Source organism: Rhinopithecus bieti, unplaced genomic scaffold (genome assembly GCF_001698545.2).
Source record: "Rhinopithecus bieti isolate Rb0 unplaced genomic scaffold, ASM169854v2 scaffold_45617, whole genome shotgun sequence".
Taxonomy (NCBI): Eukaryota; Metazoa; Chordata; class Mammalia; order Primates; family Cercopithecidae; genus Rhinopithecus; species Rhinopithecus bieti.
This window is the reverse complement of record NW_016819136.1, coordinates 948,041-966,966: the sequence shown is the minus strand read 5'-3', so window position 1 is coordinate 966,966 and position 18,926 is coordinate 948,041. Positions and strand designations below refer to the sequence as shown.

At 39.7% G+C, this 18,926-nt stretch overlaps 1 protein-coding gene across 4 annotated transcripts in view; it reads left to right on the top strand.

The window, feature by feature from the left end:
* The window catches only part of CFAP44 (cilia and flagella associated protein 44), a 151,455-nt gene extending 132,582 nt beyond the window's left edge, over positions 1–18,873 (top strand). For 3 of the 4 annotated variants that reach the window (XM_017858549.1, XM_017858550.1, XM_017858552.1), the window contains 5 exons: positions 656–772; positions 1,696–1,897; positions 8,911–9,071; positions 10,988–11,122; positions 14,046–18,873. In XM_017858549.1, the coding sequence (XP_017714038.1) occupies positions 656–772; positions 1,696–1,897; positions 8,911–9,071; positions 10,988–11,122; positions 14,046–14,237 (807 nt within the window). In that variant the 3' untranslated portion in view covers positions 14,238–18,873. Of the gene's footprint in view, positions 1–655; positions 773–1,695; positions 1,898–8,910; positions 9,072–10,987; positions 11,123–14,045 lie in introns of those variants that run through there. The other variant, XM_017858551.1, reaches the window with a different exon arrangement.
* Positions 18,874–18,926: the final 53 nt, after the last annotated feature.

Here is an 18,926-nt window from a genome sequence, read left to right as displayed (position 1 = left end):
GATGATTTTTTGTTATCCTCTGGGGTGCATGCATCCCATGTTGGAGACCACCAAGCTAAACGTCTGGTATAATATTGATCAATTTCTGCCTTAATCTGCTCACTTTCCCTCTTAGGTACTCTTGTCTAGAGCAACATCACTTAACTTCATTCATGTTCAGAAATATTTTTGATGTATTATTTCTCCTCTTGTGAATAGGAAATGATGTGGAATACTTTCAGGTTTTCTAGGACGTGGAGAATGTGCTTTAGAATACTATAGTTAGCAGTTTCATTGCTTTAAAGCAATGAAATTTGTTGAAGTCATTATGACCAAAAAGACTCCCACCATTCTGTCAAAGACATTCCATGGTGATGGGCTGCTTTTCATGCACAAAATAAAAGGCAGATGAGGATGTGTTTTCTGGGCACTTACTCACACAATTTTATAACTCTGGAGTCATAGAAATGATTGAAAGAGTGACATGGATCATAACTTGGCAGAAAGAAAATAATATGCATTCCTGAGTTGCAAACTGGGATCATGCACTTAATCACAGCCCAACGAAGCAGATTCTGCTCATACTTTATTTCCTCCCAGGATGTCTTCATTCACCATCTTTAGATGTATGTTCATTGAGTCTTGTCACCATTTCACGACATGGGGCTTTCTACAGGTGAAAATTGTGGCAACTAATCTGAATGCAGCGGAGGAGGCCCTGGAGGCTTATCAGCGAGAGAAGCAGCAGCGACTGAATGAACTGCTGGTTGTGATTCCGCTCAAGCTCCACCAGGTGATGCATCTGGGGAGGCTGCTCCATCCTGTCTGAGAAGCATCATCATACCGAAACTTTTCAGAGAAAGATTGGTAGTTCACTAATGGGAAGAATCGCGGTTCTTTGTTGAGAATTCCACCAGTAGAATGACACCTACACTTGTCTTATCCACTGTCAGATTGCTATAAAAGAGTAACATCAAAACATGCATATTTCCCTATTGCCCATTAGCACTTTGGAAATCAGTCATTTCAAGTCTAGAGAAGCGAGGAGCCTATGATTTAAGAATGGAATGGCTCAGAGGGTGAAATCTTGGCTCTTATACCCATATCACTTGTCACACCATCTTTATCTATACATGGACTAATCATGCTAAAATGACCTTCGCTTAGTCTCTACTCATTGGTGAGGGAGGTCAAGACAAAAGGAAAATATTTTCTCGTTTTTACTTTTCTTGTTCATTTCTATTTGAATTGCAACTTATATTAAATTGCAGGAATACATATCATTAAGAGAAAAGGCTCATTGTATTCTGTTTTGTCAGGTTAAGAGAAAAAGCTGTATTTTAGGAAAACAACAACAACAACAAGATCAGCCTTATATGTGTTTTGTGTAACCTGACCCAAACTGGATGAGCTCAATGTAGTGGTCTGCCTAGTATGCCAGCCCTGAAACGTTTGTCACATCATTACGCAGTAGATAATAGGCATGATCTGTGTGGGAGGATTTGCTATCCCCACAGAGATGTGATGTGGCTTTCTATCTGACAGCATCTTTCTGTGTTTGCCTGGCCACTGTTACTCAGTGAGGAAGATGGAGAAGCCCAAAGGCAAGGAGCTAAACAAGGGGCAGAGAAGCAAGTGTGCCTCTTATGCTTTTTGTTGCCATATACAAAATCTGTGTTTTTCTCTATTTGCTTTTGATTTGTTTTATGCTTGTAGATAGAGTATGTGGTATTTGGAGAAATACCTAGCGATCTTTCTGGTACTTTGGTCTTCTCTAACCACGCCTTGAAACGGCTGCAAGAACGAATCCATGAGCTCCAGGAGGAAAATTCCAAGCAGCAAAAACTTAACAAAGAATGGAGAGAGAGACGTAAACAGCTCATCCGAGAAAAGAGAGAAATGACAAAAACCATACACAGTGAGTATCGAAGCCTATGGCCTTGCTAGTAATGTTTATTGGTAATAAAGGGAATTATCCAGGCGACTGTCTCCAACAGTGAAAACAGTAATTGCAGACTCAAAACCACTGAGAAGGGAAACAAGAACACCATGACCTCTCGCTACTCACCGTTTCTCCTGATGGCATGAAAAGTTCGCTTTTGTATTTTAAAGGGAGAAATCTTTTGTCATAGAATCATCTTCTCTTTGCTTATGATTAAAATGTAGAATAATACAATAGTAACCCAAGTGCAAGGCTACCCAGCTTAAGAAAGAGAACGTTGAGATACAATTGAAGCCCCATCTCTTTCTAATGCGATTCTGCTGCTCCTTCCTCGGGCTTCACCACTAGGTATGCACACACACATATGGATGTGTCCACACACAATATGGAGACCTAACTTGCATATTTTTAATTGTGATGATATTTATATCATTTTGTGGTTCACTTTATTGAACCAATTTTTGAGTTATCCGTAAACTACAGATAGTTCATTCACTTTACTGCTACAGTATTCCATTGTATGAATATTAAAGATTTTATTTAGCCTCCTATTGATGGATATTTAAGATATTTCTTATTTTTCATTATTACAGACACTATTACAGTAAACCTTTTTGTACACATCTCCCTGTGCACATGTGTGAGAAGGTGAAGCCTAGTACTGGATCTCTGGTTTACAGAGGGATATGTACATTTTCAGCTCTCCTGGGTATTGCCAAGTTGCACCCAAAGTGGTTGAACAAATTTATCCTCCCCCGGCAGTGTGTGAGAATTACCCAGGCTCCATGTTGTCAGCAACACTTGATATTATCAGACTAATATTTTTGCCAGCCAGTGAGATATTAAATTATATTTTATTGTGGTTTTATACACATTTTTTGATTGCTGATGAAGTTAAACATCTTTAGATACATTTATTTGCCAGTTATTTATTTTCTTTTCTGTAACTTGCCTGTCCTATCCTTTGCCCATTTTTGATTTCTACTTTTTGTTTTTAAATTGATTTTAGAGAGTTCTTAAAATGTTCTTTTTGTCCGTGAAATGCACTGCAAATCTCTTCTAGTTTGTAACTTGTCTTGTCATTTTTTTTTTTTTTTTTTTTTTTTTTTTTTTTTTTTTTTTTTTTTTTTGAGACAGAGTCTCACTCTATTGCCCAGGCTGGAGTCTCACTTCTCTCGCGGTGGTGCAATCTTGGCTCACTGCAACCTCTGGCTCCTGGGCTCAAGAAATTCTCCACCCTCAGCCTCCGAGTAGCTAGGATTACAGGTGCGTGCCACCATGCCAGGCTAATTTTTGTATTTTTTAGTAGAGATGGGATTTCTCCATGGTGGCCAGGCGGGTCTCGAACTACTGACCTCAGGTGATCTGACTGCCTTGGCCTCCCACAGTGCTGGAATTACAGGCATGAGCCACCATGCTCGGCTATCTTTCTTTCTTTCTTTTTTTTTTTTTTTTTTTTACTTTGTCTGGTGTATCTTTTGGATACAGATGTTTTAAATCTTAATATAGTAATTTTTATCAATCTACTTATTTATGGTTTGTGCACTATGTGTATGTGTGTGTGTCTTGCTTAAGAAATCCTTAAGATATTTTTTGGTCCAACGATTCCACTACTGGGCATATATCCAAAGGAAATGAAATTAGTAATCAGTATGCAGAAGAGATATCTGCACTCCTATGTTCACTGCAGTATTATTCGCAATTGCCAAGACACAGAATCAACCTGAGTGTCCATAAACAGATGAGTGGATAGAGAAAATGTGGTATATGTACACAACGAAATACTATTCAGCCTTAAAAAAGAAGGAAACCCTATTATGTGCAACAACATGGATAAACTTGGAGGACAATATGTTAAGTGAAATAAGAGGCACAGAAGGAAAATACCACATGACCTCACTTATATGCAGAGTATAAAAAGTTAAACTCATAGAAACAGAATAGAATGGTGGTTACCAGGGTCTGTGGTTGTTGGCTGGGGTACCGTTTGGGGAGATGTTGGTCACAAGAAAAAATTTCACTGAGATTCAAAGAACAATTTCAAGAGATCTATTGTATACTATGATAACTATAGTTAATAACAATGTGTTATATTATTGAAAATTACTAAGAGTAAATTTTAAGTGTTCTCACAAGAAAAGGAAAGCATGTGAGGCGATGCATGAGTTAATTAGCTCAATCTAGCTATTCCATAATGTATATGTATTTCAAAACAGCATGTTGCACATGATAATATATACAATTTTTTGTCAATTTAAAAAGATAATTTTCAGTAGTTTCCTAATTAGTAGTGCCCTTTGCATTTGGGTTTTTAACCCACTTAAAATTGATGTATAGAGTATAAGATGTATAGTGTAAAGATAATTATCTTTTAAAATACTTTAGCAATTCTTGATATGTGGAACATACATATAAGCAGTGGAGTATGACAACAGAATGAACCCACCAACCCAACTTATTAACGATAATATTACCAACACTGTAACATCTACCTGTGTGCGTTCTTTCCATTCCATTCTCTGTCTCCCCATATTCAGAGATAACCACTATTCCCAATTTTATGTTTAACATTCCCTTTCATTAAAAAATAGTTATAGCATATTTACATGTATTTCTAAATAATATATTGCTTTAGAACTTTGTAGAAATATTATATCATATGTAGCCTTTTGAAACATACTGTTTCATTTAATATATTCCTAAGAGTAGATGTGGTATAGCGTATAGCTGTTGTCTTCATTGTTGTAAAATATATCATATGATTCTACTAAAATTATTCATTCTTCTGCTGACAGTGGACATTTAAATTGCTTTATGTTTTTTTGCTTTGACAATTCTGCTATGAAAATTCTTGTACATGGTATATGTTTACAAGCGTTTCTAAAAGTATAAGGGTTTCATACCTAAAAGTAGAACAGCTGGGTCGTAGGGCATATAAGTGTTTAACTTTAAAAAATAATGTCACATTCTCTTCCAAAATGATTATATCAATTTACACTCCAATCAGTGGTACTTAAGAGTCTCCTTTGAGTTACATACATCATTGAAAATACATAATCTTATTAGACTTTGAATTTTTGCCAAACTGGAAAGTATAAAGTGGTAACTCATGGTCTTAATTTCATTTTCCTAACCACTAATAAGGTTAAGCACATTTTGTACATCTTTGGGCCTTTAATGTTTTCTATTCTATAGAATGTCTGTTCGTGTATTTTGTTCATTTTTCTCTTGATTTGTTTGCCTTTAAAAAAATTGATATGCAGGAGTTAATTTTTTTGATCCTAGTCCTTTGTTGGTTATGGGTTTTCCAAATATCTTCCTTTGGCTTTTTGTTTTCACTTTTGTGGAGGCTTTTAAAGATAATTAAAATTTGTTTTCAACTTTTATTTTGGTGGGTACATAATAGGTATATATATAAGATATATGGGATATTTTTATACAGAGATACAATGTCTAATAATCACATCAGGGTAAATGGGATATCATCACCTCAAGCATTTATCCTTTGTGTTACAAACAATCCAATGATACTCTTTTCGTTATTTTAAAATGTACAATTAAGTTATTATTGACTATAGTAACCCAGCTGGGCCATCAAATACCAGATTTTATTTATTCTATCCAACTATTTTTGTACCCATTAACCATTCCCACATCCCCCACCCCCACTATCTTTCCCAGACTCTAGTAACCGTCATTCTACTCTATCTCCCTGAGTTCAGTTGTTTTAATTTTTAGCTCTTATGAATAAGGGAGAGCATGCAAAGTTTGTCTTTATGTTCCTGGCTTATTTCACTTAATGTAATGACTTCAGTTCCATACATGTTCTTGCAAATGACAAGATCTTTCTCTCATTGAGACAGGGTCTCACTTTGTCTCCCAGGCTGGAGTGCAGTAGCACAATCATGACTCACTGCAGCCTTTTACCTCTTGGGCTCAGGTGATCCTTCTGCCTCAACCTCCTGGGTAGCTGGGACTACAGGCATACACCACCATGCCTGGGTAATTTTTTGCATGTTTTTGTAGAGATGGGATCTTGCTATGTTGCCCAGGCTGGTCTCAAACTCCTGGGCTCAAGCAATCGCCTGCCTCAGCCTCAGAAAGCCTAGACTTACAGGTGTGAGTCACTGTGCCCAGCTGAAACTTATTCTTTAATGGCTGAATAGTACTCCATTGTCTACATGTACCATATTTTCTTTATCCATTGTCTGTTGGGGGACGGTTAAGTTGCTTCCAAATCTTGGCTATTAGGAATAGTGTTGCAATAAATATGGGAGTGTAGGTATATCTTCAATGTACTGATTTCCTTTCTTTTGGGTATTTATCTAGCAGTGGGACTGCTGGATCATTTGATAGCTCTGTTTTTAGTGTTTTGAGGAATCTCCAAGCTGCTTCCAAGTGGTTGTACTAATTTACATTCCCACCAACAGCGTATGAGGGTTTCGTTTTCTCTACATCCTCATCAGCATTTGTTTCTGCCTGTCTTTTGGGTAAAAGCCATTTTAACAGGGGTGAGATGATATCTCATTGTAGTTTTTATTTGCATTTCTCTGATGATCAGTAATGTTGAGCACATTTTCATGTACCTGTTTGCCATTTGTATGTCTTCTTTTAAGAACTATCTCTTCAGATCTTTTGCCCATTTAAAAATTGGGTTAGTAGATATTTTTCTATAGAGTTGTTCAGGCTCTTTATATATTCTGGTTATTAACCCCTTGTCAGATAGATAGTTTGCAAATATTTTCTCCAATTCTGTGAGTTGTCTTTTTTACTTTGTTGATTGTTTTATGGTGGCTTTTGATGAACCATAACTATGTGATTTTAATTTATCAATCTTTTATTTTAGGGTTAATAATTTCTAAGTTTGTTTTTTAAATTGCAGTAAAATATATAAAGCATAATATTTATTATTTTAGCCATTTGTAAGTGGACAGTTCAATGACACTAAGTACATTCATATGATTATTCTACCATCACCACCATCCATCTCCAGAACACTGTTCATCTTCCTGAACTCCATATCCACTAAACAGTAACTCCCATTTTCCTCTCCCTCCGCTCCAGGAAACTGCCATTCTACTTTCTGTCTCTATGAACTCGACTGCTCGAAGTACTTCATAATGAGGAGAATAATACAGTCTGTCTTTTTGTGACTGGCTTATTCTATTTAGCATAATGTCTTTCAGGTTCATCCATGTTGTAGCGTGTGTCAGAATTTTCTTCCTTTTTAAGGCAAATAATATTCCATTATATGTACATGCCACATTTTGTTTACCCGTTTATTTGTCAGTGGGCAGCTGGATTGCTTCCTACTTTTTGGCTATTGTGAATAGTACTGTGATGAACATGGGTGTACAAACATCTATTTATGTCTCTGCTTCCATTTCTTCTGGATGTGTGCCCAGAAGTGGGATATATGGCTGGACCATATGGCTTAGAAGTGATGAATAACACTGCAGTTAGCTTGTTGCCTTTTTCCATCCCTAGATCCAATGGGGAAGAAGAGGAGAGCCTAGAACATGAGGGTGAGAAGGAGAAAGTTCTCTCCATTCTAGGGAGAGCACAGCCCATGGCCATGGGGAACGTGGGTAGTAAGTGTTGCAGCAGACTTTATGTCCCTAGTGAGCATTACCTGGCCTCGTCAGCTCAGGAGAAGGACATTGGGCTGGCTCCACAATGGAGCTGGCAAGGATCAGAGTACATGTTCTGGTATGTGAGGCTGCTGTGCGCGAGGGCAACCCCTTGTATAGGGGTGGGGCTGAGGGGAAATCAAAGCTCTCACTGAGGAGGCCAGGCAGGCAGCCACAGGCCAGCACACGTGCACATCATCCATTCATCATTTCATTTGCATCACTGATTATCATGGCCGCCACATTATACATGTCCGTGGGGTAACACTCACATAGGATAGAAAGTGAATAGCCTCTCCTGGATTGCGCATAACGGCAGCCATGCCAATTGTACTATTCTAATTCAAACGTAAATCCTAACAGTTATGCCCAAATACTAATTTATGCACTATAAAATAATTGAGTCATCTCACTACATATTAAGGCCTTCAGACTTTGCTCAGGGGAAAGTCTGGTCATTGAGAAAGTCCTGTTGGAAGATCATGTTTTCCTGGAGAGGTGTTCTGGTGTTCTCACATTGGGGAAAGACAAAAACCAAAGTAAAAGATATTGCATGTTAGACATGACATGTTAGATAATTGCTAAGAAGAAAAATTAAACATGGATTGAGAACAAGAGTGCTGAGGTCGGCGGGGGCAGGGACAGGCTCCATGGAAAGGCAGCACACCTGATCAAACGCGGTTCTCCCTGGCTAGAGGATAAGAGCCTGCCCTGAGACACAGCTCCAGTGTCAGCTTGCTTTTAGAAAATGGGCTGGGAGGAGCAAGCCATGTGGATCTCTGGGGAAGAGCAGTTCAGATCAGAGGAAAGGAGGCTGGGGCGAGCCTGGCATGTTTGAGGAGCACAGAGGAGGCCAGTGTGTCTAGAGCAGGGTGGTAAGGAGGAGAGGCATGAGAAAGCAGGGGGAAGAGAAAGCAGGGTAGGCAGGCTGACAATGCAGGGCCTTCTGAATTCCCAAAGGGACTGTCATTATTTACTTGGAGTAAGATGGAGACTTCTCTGAAGTGCCTGCTCTGTTCTTAATACTAGATGCTGTGAAGTGCCATATTTGAAAAAGTTGACAAGCTCATAATCTAGTCAGTGCCTGTTAACAGTCTGAGGAGGGCAGATCAGTCTGTGAGCCACTTGGGAACATTGAGTCAGTTTTATACAGGATTCAGAAGGTGAAAAGACAATATTGAATGGGCATTTTAAATGAGGAAAGCAGCAGGCAAAAAAATCACAGAAGAAACATCACTGATGACATAAAATCTTTCACTGTCTTGCAAAAGCAGTTCCTTAGAACTTTATTGTTCCTGGTGTTCATTTATAACAATGGAAGCCATTGAACAACCTGAGCCAGTGACTGTCTTCTTTTAGAAATGGAGGAAACAGTCCGTCAACTCATGATCAGCAAGTTTGGCCGTGTGGTAAACTTGGAAGCCCTTCAGACGCTTTCTGTTAATACAACACTTGAAGAACTGAAGATCAGAAAACTTCGAAAGGAGCTAGCGAATGCGAAGGAGATGAAGATGTGGGAGGTAAGGAGGAGAAGGCAGGTGATCTTTGGTTGAATCTGGTTGGAGGCAAGAAATCCCAGGGAGCAGGAAGTGGTACCGTGAAGCATCTGTGTAGCTGGAGCCAGTCTGCGAGCCCCCTTTGGCTGCCCCAGGATCTTAGGCCTGTCTCAGCTTCCTTACTGTTCACTTAGTTAGAGGGACTTGTTTATCTTGGAGTGGGAGCACCAGCACTAGGTTTTGGGGTCCAGGGTGCATATAAATATGACGTGAAATGGATGAAAGATTATGGAGAGGTCCCATTTTGAGACTTACATTAGTGTATAAATGTTCTGCAGCCAAAAATTATATTTAAAAATGCTCAACATCACTAATCATCAGAGAAATGCAAATTAAAACCACAATGAGAAAATGAAATATCATCTCACAGCATTTGGGTAAAGAAAATGTGCTGTGTATGTGTGTATGTATATATATGTATATAGAATACCATGGATTACTATGCAGCCATAAAAATATGAAATCATGTCCTTTGCAGCAACACAGATGGAGCTGGAGGCCATTATCCTACATGAAATAACTCAGAAACAGAAAATCAAATACTGCATATTCTCACTTATAAGTGGGAGCTAAACAATGGGTACATGTGGACATAAAGATGAAAATAATAAACACTGGGGACTCCAGCATCCAGGGGAGGATGGTGGGGGTGAGGGTTGGAAAATTACCTACTAGGTACAACATTTGCTATCTGGGTAATGGGTCCACTAGAAAGCCAAACCTCACTGTTATATAATATACCTAAGTAACAAACTTGTACATGTATGCCTGAACCTAAAATTTTTTTAAAGAGTATAACTACTCTGACAGTTTTAGAAATGGAGTGGCTCTCCTCTCAGGCTGGAATTGTATTACTGTATGACTTTTGCATGCTGTGCCAATTTGGAAATGATGAAACACCTTTAAGTAATAAATTTGGTAACAAGTCATAGACTGTTTGGCTGACAGAGTCTTAGAGGATGTTAATGCCTACATATTGTTCCCTGAGCCATGAGATGAGCCATGCCCTTGTTCCAGCCTGATTCAGTGGTAGGAGCTTTCACAAAGATTTTACAAGTCCATGAAATCATGATGACTTCTCCAGTTTCCTGTCTTACCTCATGAGCAGATGGGGTAGGAGGAGAGCTTCCTAGTGCTGTGTTGTCTAATGGCTCCATCTCAACTTTTCTAATCCAACATGTACCACTGTACTTTAAAGAAGCAAATAGTGTTCATGTCAGTGGGACTGGTCCCTATTAAGGGAATGTTGGCGATAATATATGCAATCTAAAATAATTTGTTGGAAGCCTGGGCAATATAGTGAGACACTGTCTCTACAAAAAATAAAAAAATTAGCTGGGTGTGGTGTTGCACACCAGTAGTCCCAGCTATTTGAGAGGCTTAGGCAGAGGATCACTTGAGCCCAGAAGTTTGAGATTGCAGTGAGCAACTGATGGAGCAATAAGAAAACAAAAGAAAGCCATTATACATATGTGTGGCCATTCAAGCCATCTACCTTAAGGATCCGGGGCCAAGACTGGGGAAAGATGGAGAAAGAGCAATATAGAAAAGTTAGCTGCTTAAATTATCATCCTTCCTTTTAAGTAATGAGTACCAGCAATCCGTATGCATAGTGATTTCATTCCTCAATAATACAATGACGTCCATATCTATCTTATTTCTACCTACTCCTAATCTTGAGCATGCTTACATTTTTATCTTTTATCAAACCAGGCCCAATGCAATTGTTTCTGTTGCATTTTCCTATTGGCTTCTGATTATATTTTCATATGGGCACATTGTTCCATTTGCCTGACAATTTTGACCAAATCTGGACACTCATTTTTCTTCATTTCTTCTCTTATTCCCTACATCTATTTTGCATCTTCCTACCCTGGTAGGAAAAGATTGCTCAAATGCGATGGGAACTGATGATGAAGACAAAAGAACACACCAGAAAGCTTTATCAGATGAATGATTTGTGTATTGAAAAGAAGAAACTTGATTCTCGGTTGAATACGCTACAGAATCAGCAGGTATGTTCTTTTTCTTCAGACCCTTTTCCAGAATTGAGGAAGCTCTGTTAAAGGGAGCTACTCACAAGAATGTTAAGTACTAGCATTTAAACAAACCTTGCTTGATCTTGGACCACTTCCAGGCCATCTGCATCCCTGAGGACACTGAGTTGGTGTTAGCCACATTACAGTGGGCCTGAGGGACTAGCTTTATTGAACGCCTCTTGGGTGCCATGAACTCATATAAGTACTAATCAATAGAATTGCTTTGGTCCTGGAGACGTGTAAGGTTACTTAGGTATAAATAATGACACCATTATATTCCCTGAATTTGGTGTCAAACATCTATTTCCAATATCTGCTTATTTCATTTGACTTGAAGTGGGCATCTTGAATGGTGATATCTACCCGGTTATCTTATTAAAACGCTTGTTACTTGGTGTGGGTTTCAACTTGCTATTATATAATATTTAGCCAGCCTAACATTATACTTAATACATTGTGTGTGGTGGATAATACTTAATAAATATTTACCCAATCCAAGTCTTGCCCTCTATGAACCTAACACGTGTATAGCATATTCTAAACTCTATGTTATATACTTAACAATATAACCTGCAAAAAGGCCAGTTGTTTCTCTTGGTCTTCTTTGCTTTATATTTTCTTTCAGCACCCTGGAAATGGTCTAAGCTAGGTGTTCTAACAGTTTGGTCCTCTGAAGAAGAGCGTCAGCATCACCTGGGAACTTGTTTGAAATGCAGGTGCTAAGGCCCCAACCCAGTTGTACTGCTTCAGAAGCCCTAGGAGAGGGGCCCAGCAGTCTGCATTAACCAGCCTTCCCGGCAATTCTGAAGCACACTAGAGTTTAAGAATCATTGGTCTAAACAAAAGTCCCAAAGTAAGAAATAATGCTGTTTATTCCATGAAAAGTGAATTAGGAGGATTAGGAAGGCTTATAATTGAAGATTAGATGTGAAAGAAGACTAGAATTTGAATGTTGAGGGTCTTTTTCCACTGAAGAACTTTTGAGTGAAGGATCAAGGCAGTGTTTGAGAAGGTTAATCCCTAACCCAAATCTTCACAGACTGAGCAGTCAGCCAACATGTGTTGAGCTGCTTTGATCAGTCCAGGTACGTTGGAGAGGAAACAGCTTAGAGGCAGGAGATCAGTCGAATGGGAGAGGAAGTTACTAGTATCTGTCTCTTTACACAGTATATCTTTACATGTATGGCCTCTTCACATAGGATATCTCATTTAATCCTCAAAACACTACTTTCTAAAGCACAGAGGAGCTCAGTAACTTGCTGAAGCTCTCAGAGCTAATGCATGGTGATGTTAGTTTTGAAATTCAGGTTTGTCTGCCTCCAAGGCTGACTCCATTGCTTCTTACAATGATGTAGGCGTGAATTGGGATATAGCTGGTGACAACAAAAATGTGTCAGATGTCAAAAGTAATTTCAAAGTAAGAATAGCCAAAATTTGATTGAGTCTGGTGAGGAGAAGGGGGAAAAGTGAGGTGACTTCAAAATAACCCACTGGAATGACTCGGCATGAGTTGGTGTATGAGGCATGCTTTTAGCTACAAGTAACCAAAAGCCCTACTGAGAGTAGCTTAAATAAATAGGAGTCATTTTTCTCACTTGACAAGAAGTCTAGAGGGAGATGACTACAGACTTTGGTTTTGTAGGACCATGATGCCAGAGCCCCTATCTCTGTGATTTCCCAAAGTTTCCTTCAAAGTCACACAGCAGCTGCTTCAGCTCCCATGTTTCACATCCATGCACCAGCCTCTTCTGTCCCTTTTATTAAGGAGCAAAAGTTTCAGATTATATCCACTTAGCTCTCTCTAGCTGGAAGAGAAAATGGGTAAGGTTAGTGTTTAGCTTTCATGGCCTCTAAAATAAAAGTGAGCAAGTGAGAAGAGACAGAGGGTGCTGGGTAACCCTTACTTACTATGAAGGTCTGCTGTAGTACATAGGAGTAATGGAAAAAGTATAGATTTTTAGCATCAGGCAACCTGATTCTAGCTTGACTTGGCCAGTTAATGACTCCCCGAATCTCAGTGTCCTTATCTGTAAAACTGGAATGATACCACCGAGTTCGGAGTTGTTTGGGGGATTAGATGACAGAGCATATGCAAAGCACTTTGCACAGAGTGGGCATCACACAAGTATTATGTGTTTCCTTTCACAGATGTATTCATGCATTTGAATGTTATTGAGCATCTGCTTATGTAGAAAGCACTAGGGCAGGTATTGGCAGAGTGGTGAGACTTAGTCATATGGGGCCCTGTTTCTAAAAGACAGCATCTAGCAAGAAAGATAGGTATCAAACAAGCACTTTGGTCATGCCATATTAAGTTGCCATTCTTTTAGATTTAAAAAATGGTCAAATATCATAAATATTATATGGTTCAGAATGAACCATATAATATTCTGTAAATTATAGTGATGTATATGTATAATGGATGATTCAATAAAACAGAAAGCAGGAAATCCTAACCTAGTCCATGGGGCAAAGAAGGCCTCCCTGAAAGTGATGTGTGAAACATGAGTAGGATTCAGCGGGATAGGGAGATAACTCAGATGAGGAAACAGAAGATTTCATTCTGGGAACCAAAATACAGGCTGTACAGAAAAAGAAAGACATACTTTGTCTTTTATTATTCCAGTGATGAGCTCTCCAGGTAATGAATGACTGATAGTTAGCTTAAAGTATACTCATCCAAAGAGGATTTGCACTTGAAGAGTTGTTCATTAGTCCAAAGGCACACATTTCTGATGGTGGGATTTTAGCAGAGGAATTGAAGCCTCCTAAGATTAAGGAGCAGTGGCTGTTTAGGGTGACTGTCAGGCCAGCACTCATCACAGATACACAGTATAAAGGCATGGAGTTTTTCACGTGCCAAATGATGCTTCAACAGGGAGCTGTTTTCTTTCAACAGGGCAATGCCTTCCAGGGCCTTCGGGAAGCAGATGTTGTGGCAAGAGAGGAGGTCACTGAATTGATCCAACTCCAGGCGGAAAGGATTTCAGCCTTAAAGGAGGAGATTGCTCTTTTGCGTAGGAAAGGTGGTCTTATCCTCCCCCCCATTCAGTCTCCACAAGAGAAAGAGATGCAGCCCGTGGACCTTTGAGTTTGCTGTTTTTGCAAACCCATGCAAGATTTCTGACATAACTCACCCGAAGTTCTGTCCCCTCGTCACCTCCAACAATCTTATTACTTTAAAGTTAACTTGTTTGAAAGTCTAAAACCAGATCTAGTCACGTAGCTTTAAGAATCTCTCTACAATTTGGTTATCTTAGAACCGAATGCAGCACCCGACCTCTGTTATGAAACTGAATCATTTTAGATGTTTCGAACCTACTAGATTGAATATGAAATCTCAGAAGGCTGTTTCATGATTGCTGTAAATCATCTGTAATATATTTTGTTTTAGGAAAATTCGATTTGGGGTATGCTGAATTTTAGCCATTGGCAAGAAAAACTATCATTCAGCAATTCGTGAGAAAACTTTGTTTTCTTGATCCTTAGAAAATAAATTTAGATATCATTAAGTGTTCTCTGAGAGGATGCAGGAGAAAAAGACATTTTGCCAACTATATCTTAGAGCAGAATTGCAAATTTCAGTTTTGGCATTGTTGACTTCATAAAGCAGTTATTTGAGGGCTCGGGAGTCAGGAAATACAAACAGATACGGCAGAGCAGTTTGCTTTGGGTTGGCAGAAAGCAGGAAAATAACCAGCCTTCTTGGATAGCCCAGTTTTTGTAGACTCCTCAGTTCTGAGTGGAGCAGAGGAGTGTGCTTAATAAAACAGTCAATAAGGAGGCTTTTCTCTAAAGATTTCTGCAACTCCATCAGAATTCTAAGTTTTCCCCATAGTTTCTCATGTCCTCTGCCATTTTCTTCAGGTTTACTTGGGCCATTTGCTGGTTTTGATATAGATGATGAGACAATGAAATAGATTTACCTTAGAGATCATCTTTCAGCATCACTTTTGATTACACATAACATTTTAAACTAATTTAAGAGGATCCTTTTGGTTTGGGGGTAAGTGCTCATTGAAGCTCATGGCTGTAACCACTGAAGGATAATCTCACTGACATTTGGAATCCTGTTAGTAACAAAGCATAGCTCTTTAGATTAAGACCTTTATATTAATGAGCGACTCCATTGAGGCTGTTCCAGGATAAGCTGGTCACCGAGAAGGGTGGGTGAAGAAGGGAACATTGCATAAATATAGAAGGGAACTCAGCAATGGCAAGTCTTCCTCACCTGTGATTAACCTGCTAATCTGCCCCCCAAAATTAGAGACAGGACTTGCTTTCTTTGTACATCAGAATATTCTTAGAGGTGGCCACTTGGCCTATTTTCTTCCTAAGATTCCTTCATATTCCTATTTAAGAGGTCAGGATACCTTATTGTTTTCACTTGTCACCATTAATTTCTGATGTAGTCACTTCTCTACTGGAGAGCACCCACTTATTTTTTAAAAATCACTGTCTTTGTTGTATATCTTAAACCATGTGTGCCTTTTGAGTATTTTTTAAAATATGCAAGTCACAGCCCTGAGTGTCTTATTTATTGTGGTAAAAAATTACCCCCAAACTTAGCTTGAAACAACAAACTTATGATCTGACCCAGGAGTGAGAGGGTTTCTGAGGTCCAGGCATCTGGGGACAGCTTGGCCGGGTGTTCTGGCTCAGGGTCTCTCGTGGAGTTGCAGTCACACTAGGAGCTGGGGCTGCAGCCATCTGAAGCTTGGCTGGAGCTGGAGGGGCTACTAACAAATTCACTCCCTTGGCCATTAGGCAGGGCTTCAGTTCCTCGCCATGTGGGCCTCTCCATAGGGCTTCTCAGGACATGACTTCTCCCAGAGCAAGTGATCCAAGAGTGAGGGAGAGAGCAAGAGAGAATGACGCACACAAGAGCCACAGTCTTTTACAGCCCAAACCCAGAAGTGACATACCGTCACTATTGTCATATGGGTCACAGGCTGACCCTATGTGATGTGGGAGGGGGCTGAACAGGGTGTAAATGTCAGGGGAGGGTTACGGGGGCGTTCGTAGGGGCTGGCGGCTGCAAGCAGCAGCTACCTAGAGAGAGTGGCTGGTCTCTGAGAAAGGTCTAGAGGCGATATCATCCCCTTGGTAAGAGAATCAGGAGAAGTTATGTTATCTTCCTGGGCCTCATTACCTGACAAATGAAGGATTGGTAGAATGGATTCCTTCCCATTCTGAAATTCTGATTCTGACTGCAGCAAGAATGAACCTAGAGTCTATGGAAGAGCCACGTCAGGATTCGCTGCGCATTTCAACGGAGAGGAAAACTAATCGGGATAATTATTCCCAAACTGAGCTAGACTAAATCACTAGTTAATTCTGCAATATTCAGGGCTTCATTCCACATGTTTGCGGAATTGACAAGACAGTTAACACTCAATTACTTTATTTTGAATTGGACAAAATACGTTGATAGCTTTAGGTTCATTTCAGCTTGATTCCAGGCTTAGTCTTAAATCTGTAGTTCAGTTAGAGCACCTGAATCTTTGGGAAGTTAAGCTTCAAACCCAAGTAGACCAGCAAGGTGCGGCATGGGTGGGTGGCTGGGAAGCTGTCCTGCTCCTGGCACACTTTCTTGCCTCCTGCTGTGCTCCCAGAGGAGCAGCCTCACCTCTGAGAGTGAGGCCAAAAATCAGCCTACACTGAGTTACTTGTGGGTCAGTTGTTCATATCACTTGGCTATTCTGAACTCTCATCCATGGTATCGCCGATGATCAATCTCAGCATTAGAAGAAAAGGAAACCACAGAGTCCAGCCCCTCTGTCACAACTTCAGTCAAGGAGTTGCTCATGCCTGCCAGCCAGCCTGTCCTACCACAGCGGGCTCCCCACTGAGGGAGGTCTGTTAGCCATGCGCGAAACATTTCTTTAGAGCTAAAACCATTGAGTGCTATGATTCCAGTGCTGTGCAGAAAGCAATGTTTCACATATCACTTCAGAAAAGTTCACCAAAATTCATTTTTCAACTACCTTAGATCATCAAGGAGGAAAAAAAAAAAGGAAAAAATGTAAAAAACCAGTGTGGCTAGAAGGTGAGTTACAGCTCAGATTGGGAGGCCTCTGGATAGCAAAGCAATGACTGAGAGCCTCAGCCCTACCCACTTCAGAAGTGAGCTCTGGGCTGTGATGCCAGGTTGTCTGAAATCACAGTATCTTATTTTTTCTCTTCTCTTCCCTGCTCTGCTTCTCATTTCCTATCATTTACCTGTTCCTTACAGTCCTTCTTTTTAAAAATATTTTTAAAATACTGCTTTCCTGAAAACCACGCTGCATTTCCACACGAAGTTCTCTCTGACGTTGAGCTGTTGATGGAAAAAGGATGCAGAAGTCTGAGGAATAGCAGGTGCTATACTTATTTTGGCCAGCAGAGGATGCACTTGTCCTAAACAGTCAGAGTGACTCAATGCCCCGGGCTTCCCTAGGACCCTGTTTATCTAATTCTTTGTGTTTAGAAGCCAGGGTCTGGCCCTCACTTAATGAGATTGTTTCAAGTGGCATTTCATCTGTAACTCAATTTTACTGAAATCTAGAAAATACAGCCCCCACAACCCTCTCCAGCCCCAAAACTCAAAAAGTGTAGTAAGGTTTTCATTTGCAAACATCAGTCTCCATCTAGTTCCACTTCCACATATAAAGATTTTAAAATTTCAATTAAAAAAAGAATCTATGGTTGATCCTTTGGTTGGACAACAGTATGTAAATGTTGATTTTAAACTAGTGAGTCAACTACTCTGGCAATGTTGGTGTATCTTTGGAAAGAAGGGAAGTCACCAAGTGAATTTATCACGCACTGTATGTCCATGTGTGACACAGCACTTAGCTATAGTATTTTGGAGAAAATATTTGGTCTTCAACACACACCTATATAAAAAAGATTAGTTTTATGTCTTCAATATGACCTAAACTTCATCTCAAGTCCAGTTGGTAAGAGAACTGTGAATCTGTTTTTCCTGGTCTGTTGTACAACGGTTCCCTTGTGGACTAAACAGTAATGTGTTCTGTGTGAATCCAAGCACAACTGACATTCACTGTTTTAAAAAACAAAAAAGAGAAACATTTGCTACCTTTTCCAGATCTCATTTCTGAAGGACCTGAAAATATTGTAAGTGGGTATCTTCTTCAAATACTCAGAGACTGAATTCTAACATCTAAAGAAAATGCTGACTCACACATGACTCAGTTGAAGGTTACAGGGAAGACTAAACATTTATTTAGAAGTTACAGTGTTTGTTTTTACAGAGATATGTTGCCACGGATTATTGATTCTGGAAGGTTTTTTAATGCTCATAGTGCTGTACACATCTTGGTCTGTTCTCATGGGCATCTTAGGAAAATGTTTCCAGTAGCACTGGATCCAGCCATCTGCGTGGGTGTCTCCAGGCTGTGATACTGTGACTCTTGCTTTTCAACCTCGTGGTTGTGATGAACCTTGTACCTGGGATCCTTCCTCTTGCCAGCTTATCTGTGGGCCTCCAGCAGCCTCATCTGCCACTGCCGAGGCCCCAGGTTAGGAGTCTGTCCCGTGCCAGCCTGTGCGGTGCTTTCCTGGGTGACTCCTGTTAGGTGGCGGCTTCTTTATTTTCCCTCTCCAACCTCAACAGGTAGGATTCCTTATGTCTCTCCAGAATTATAAAACATATACATTTATTTACAAGTGCATAAATATATAAATATGGCTATAATAGAAAATAAATACCAATTTTCTCTGTCTCTTCTTTTAAAAAAAAAAAAATATATATATATATATATATATATAGTTTTTC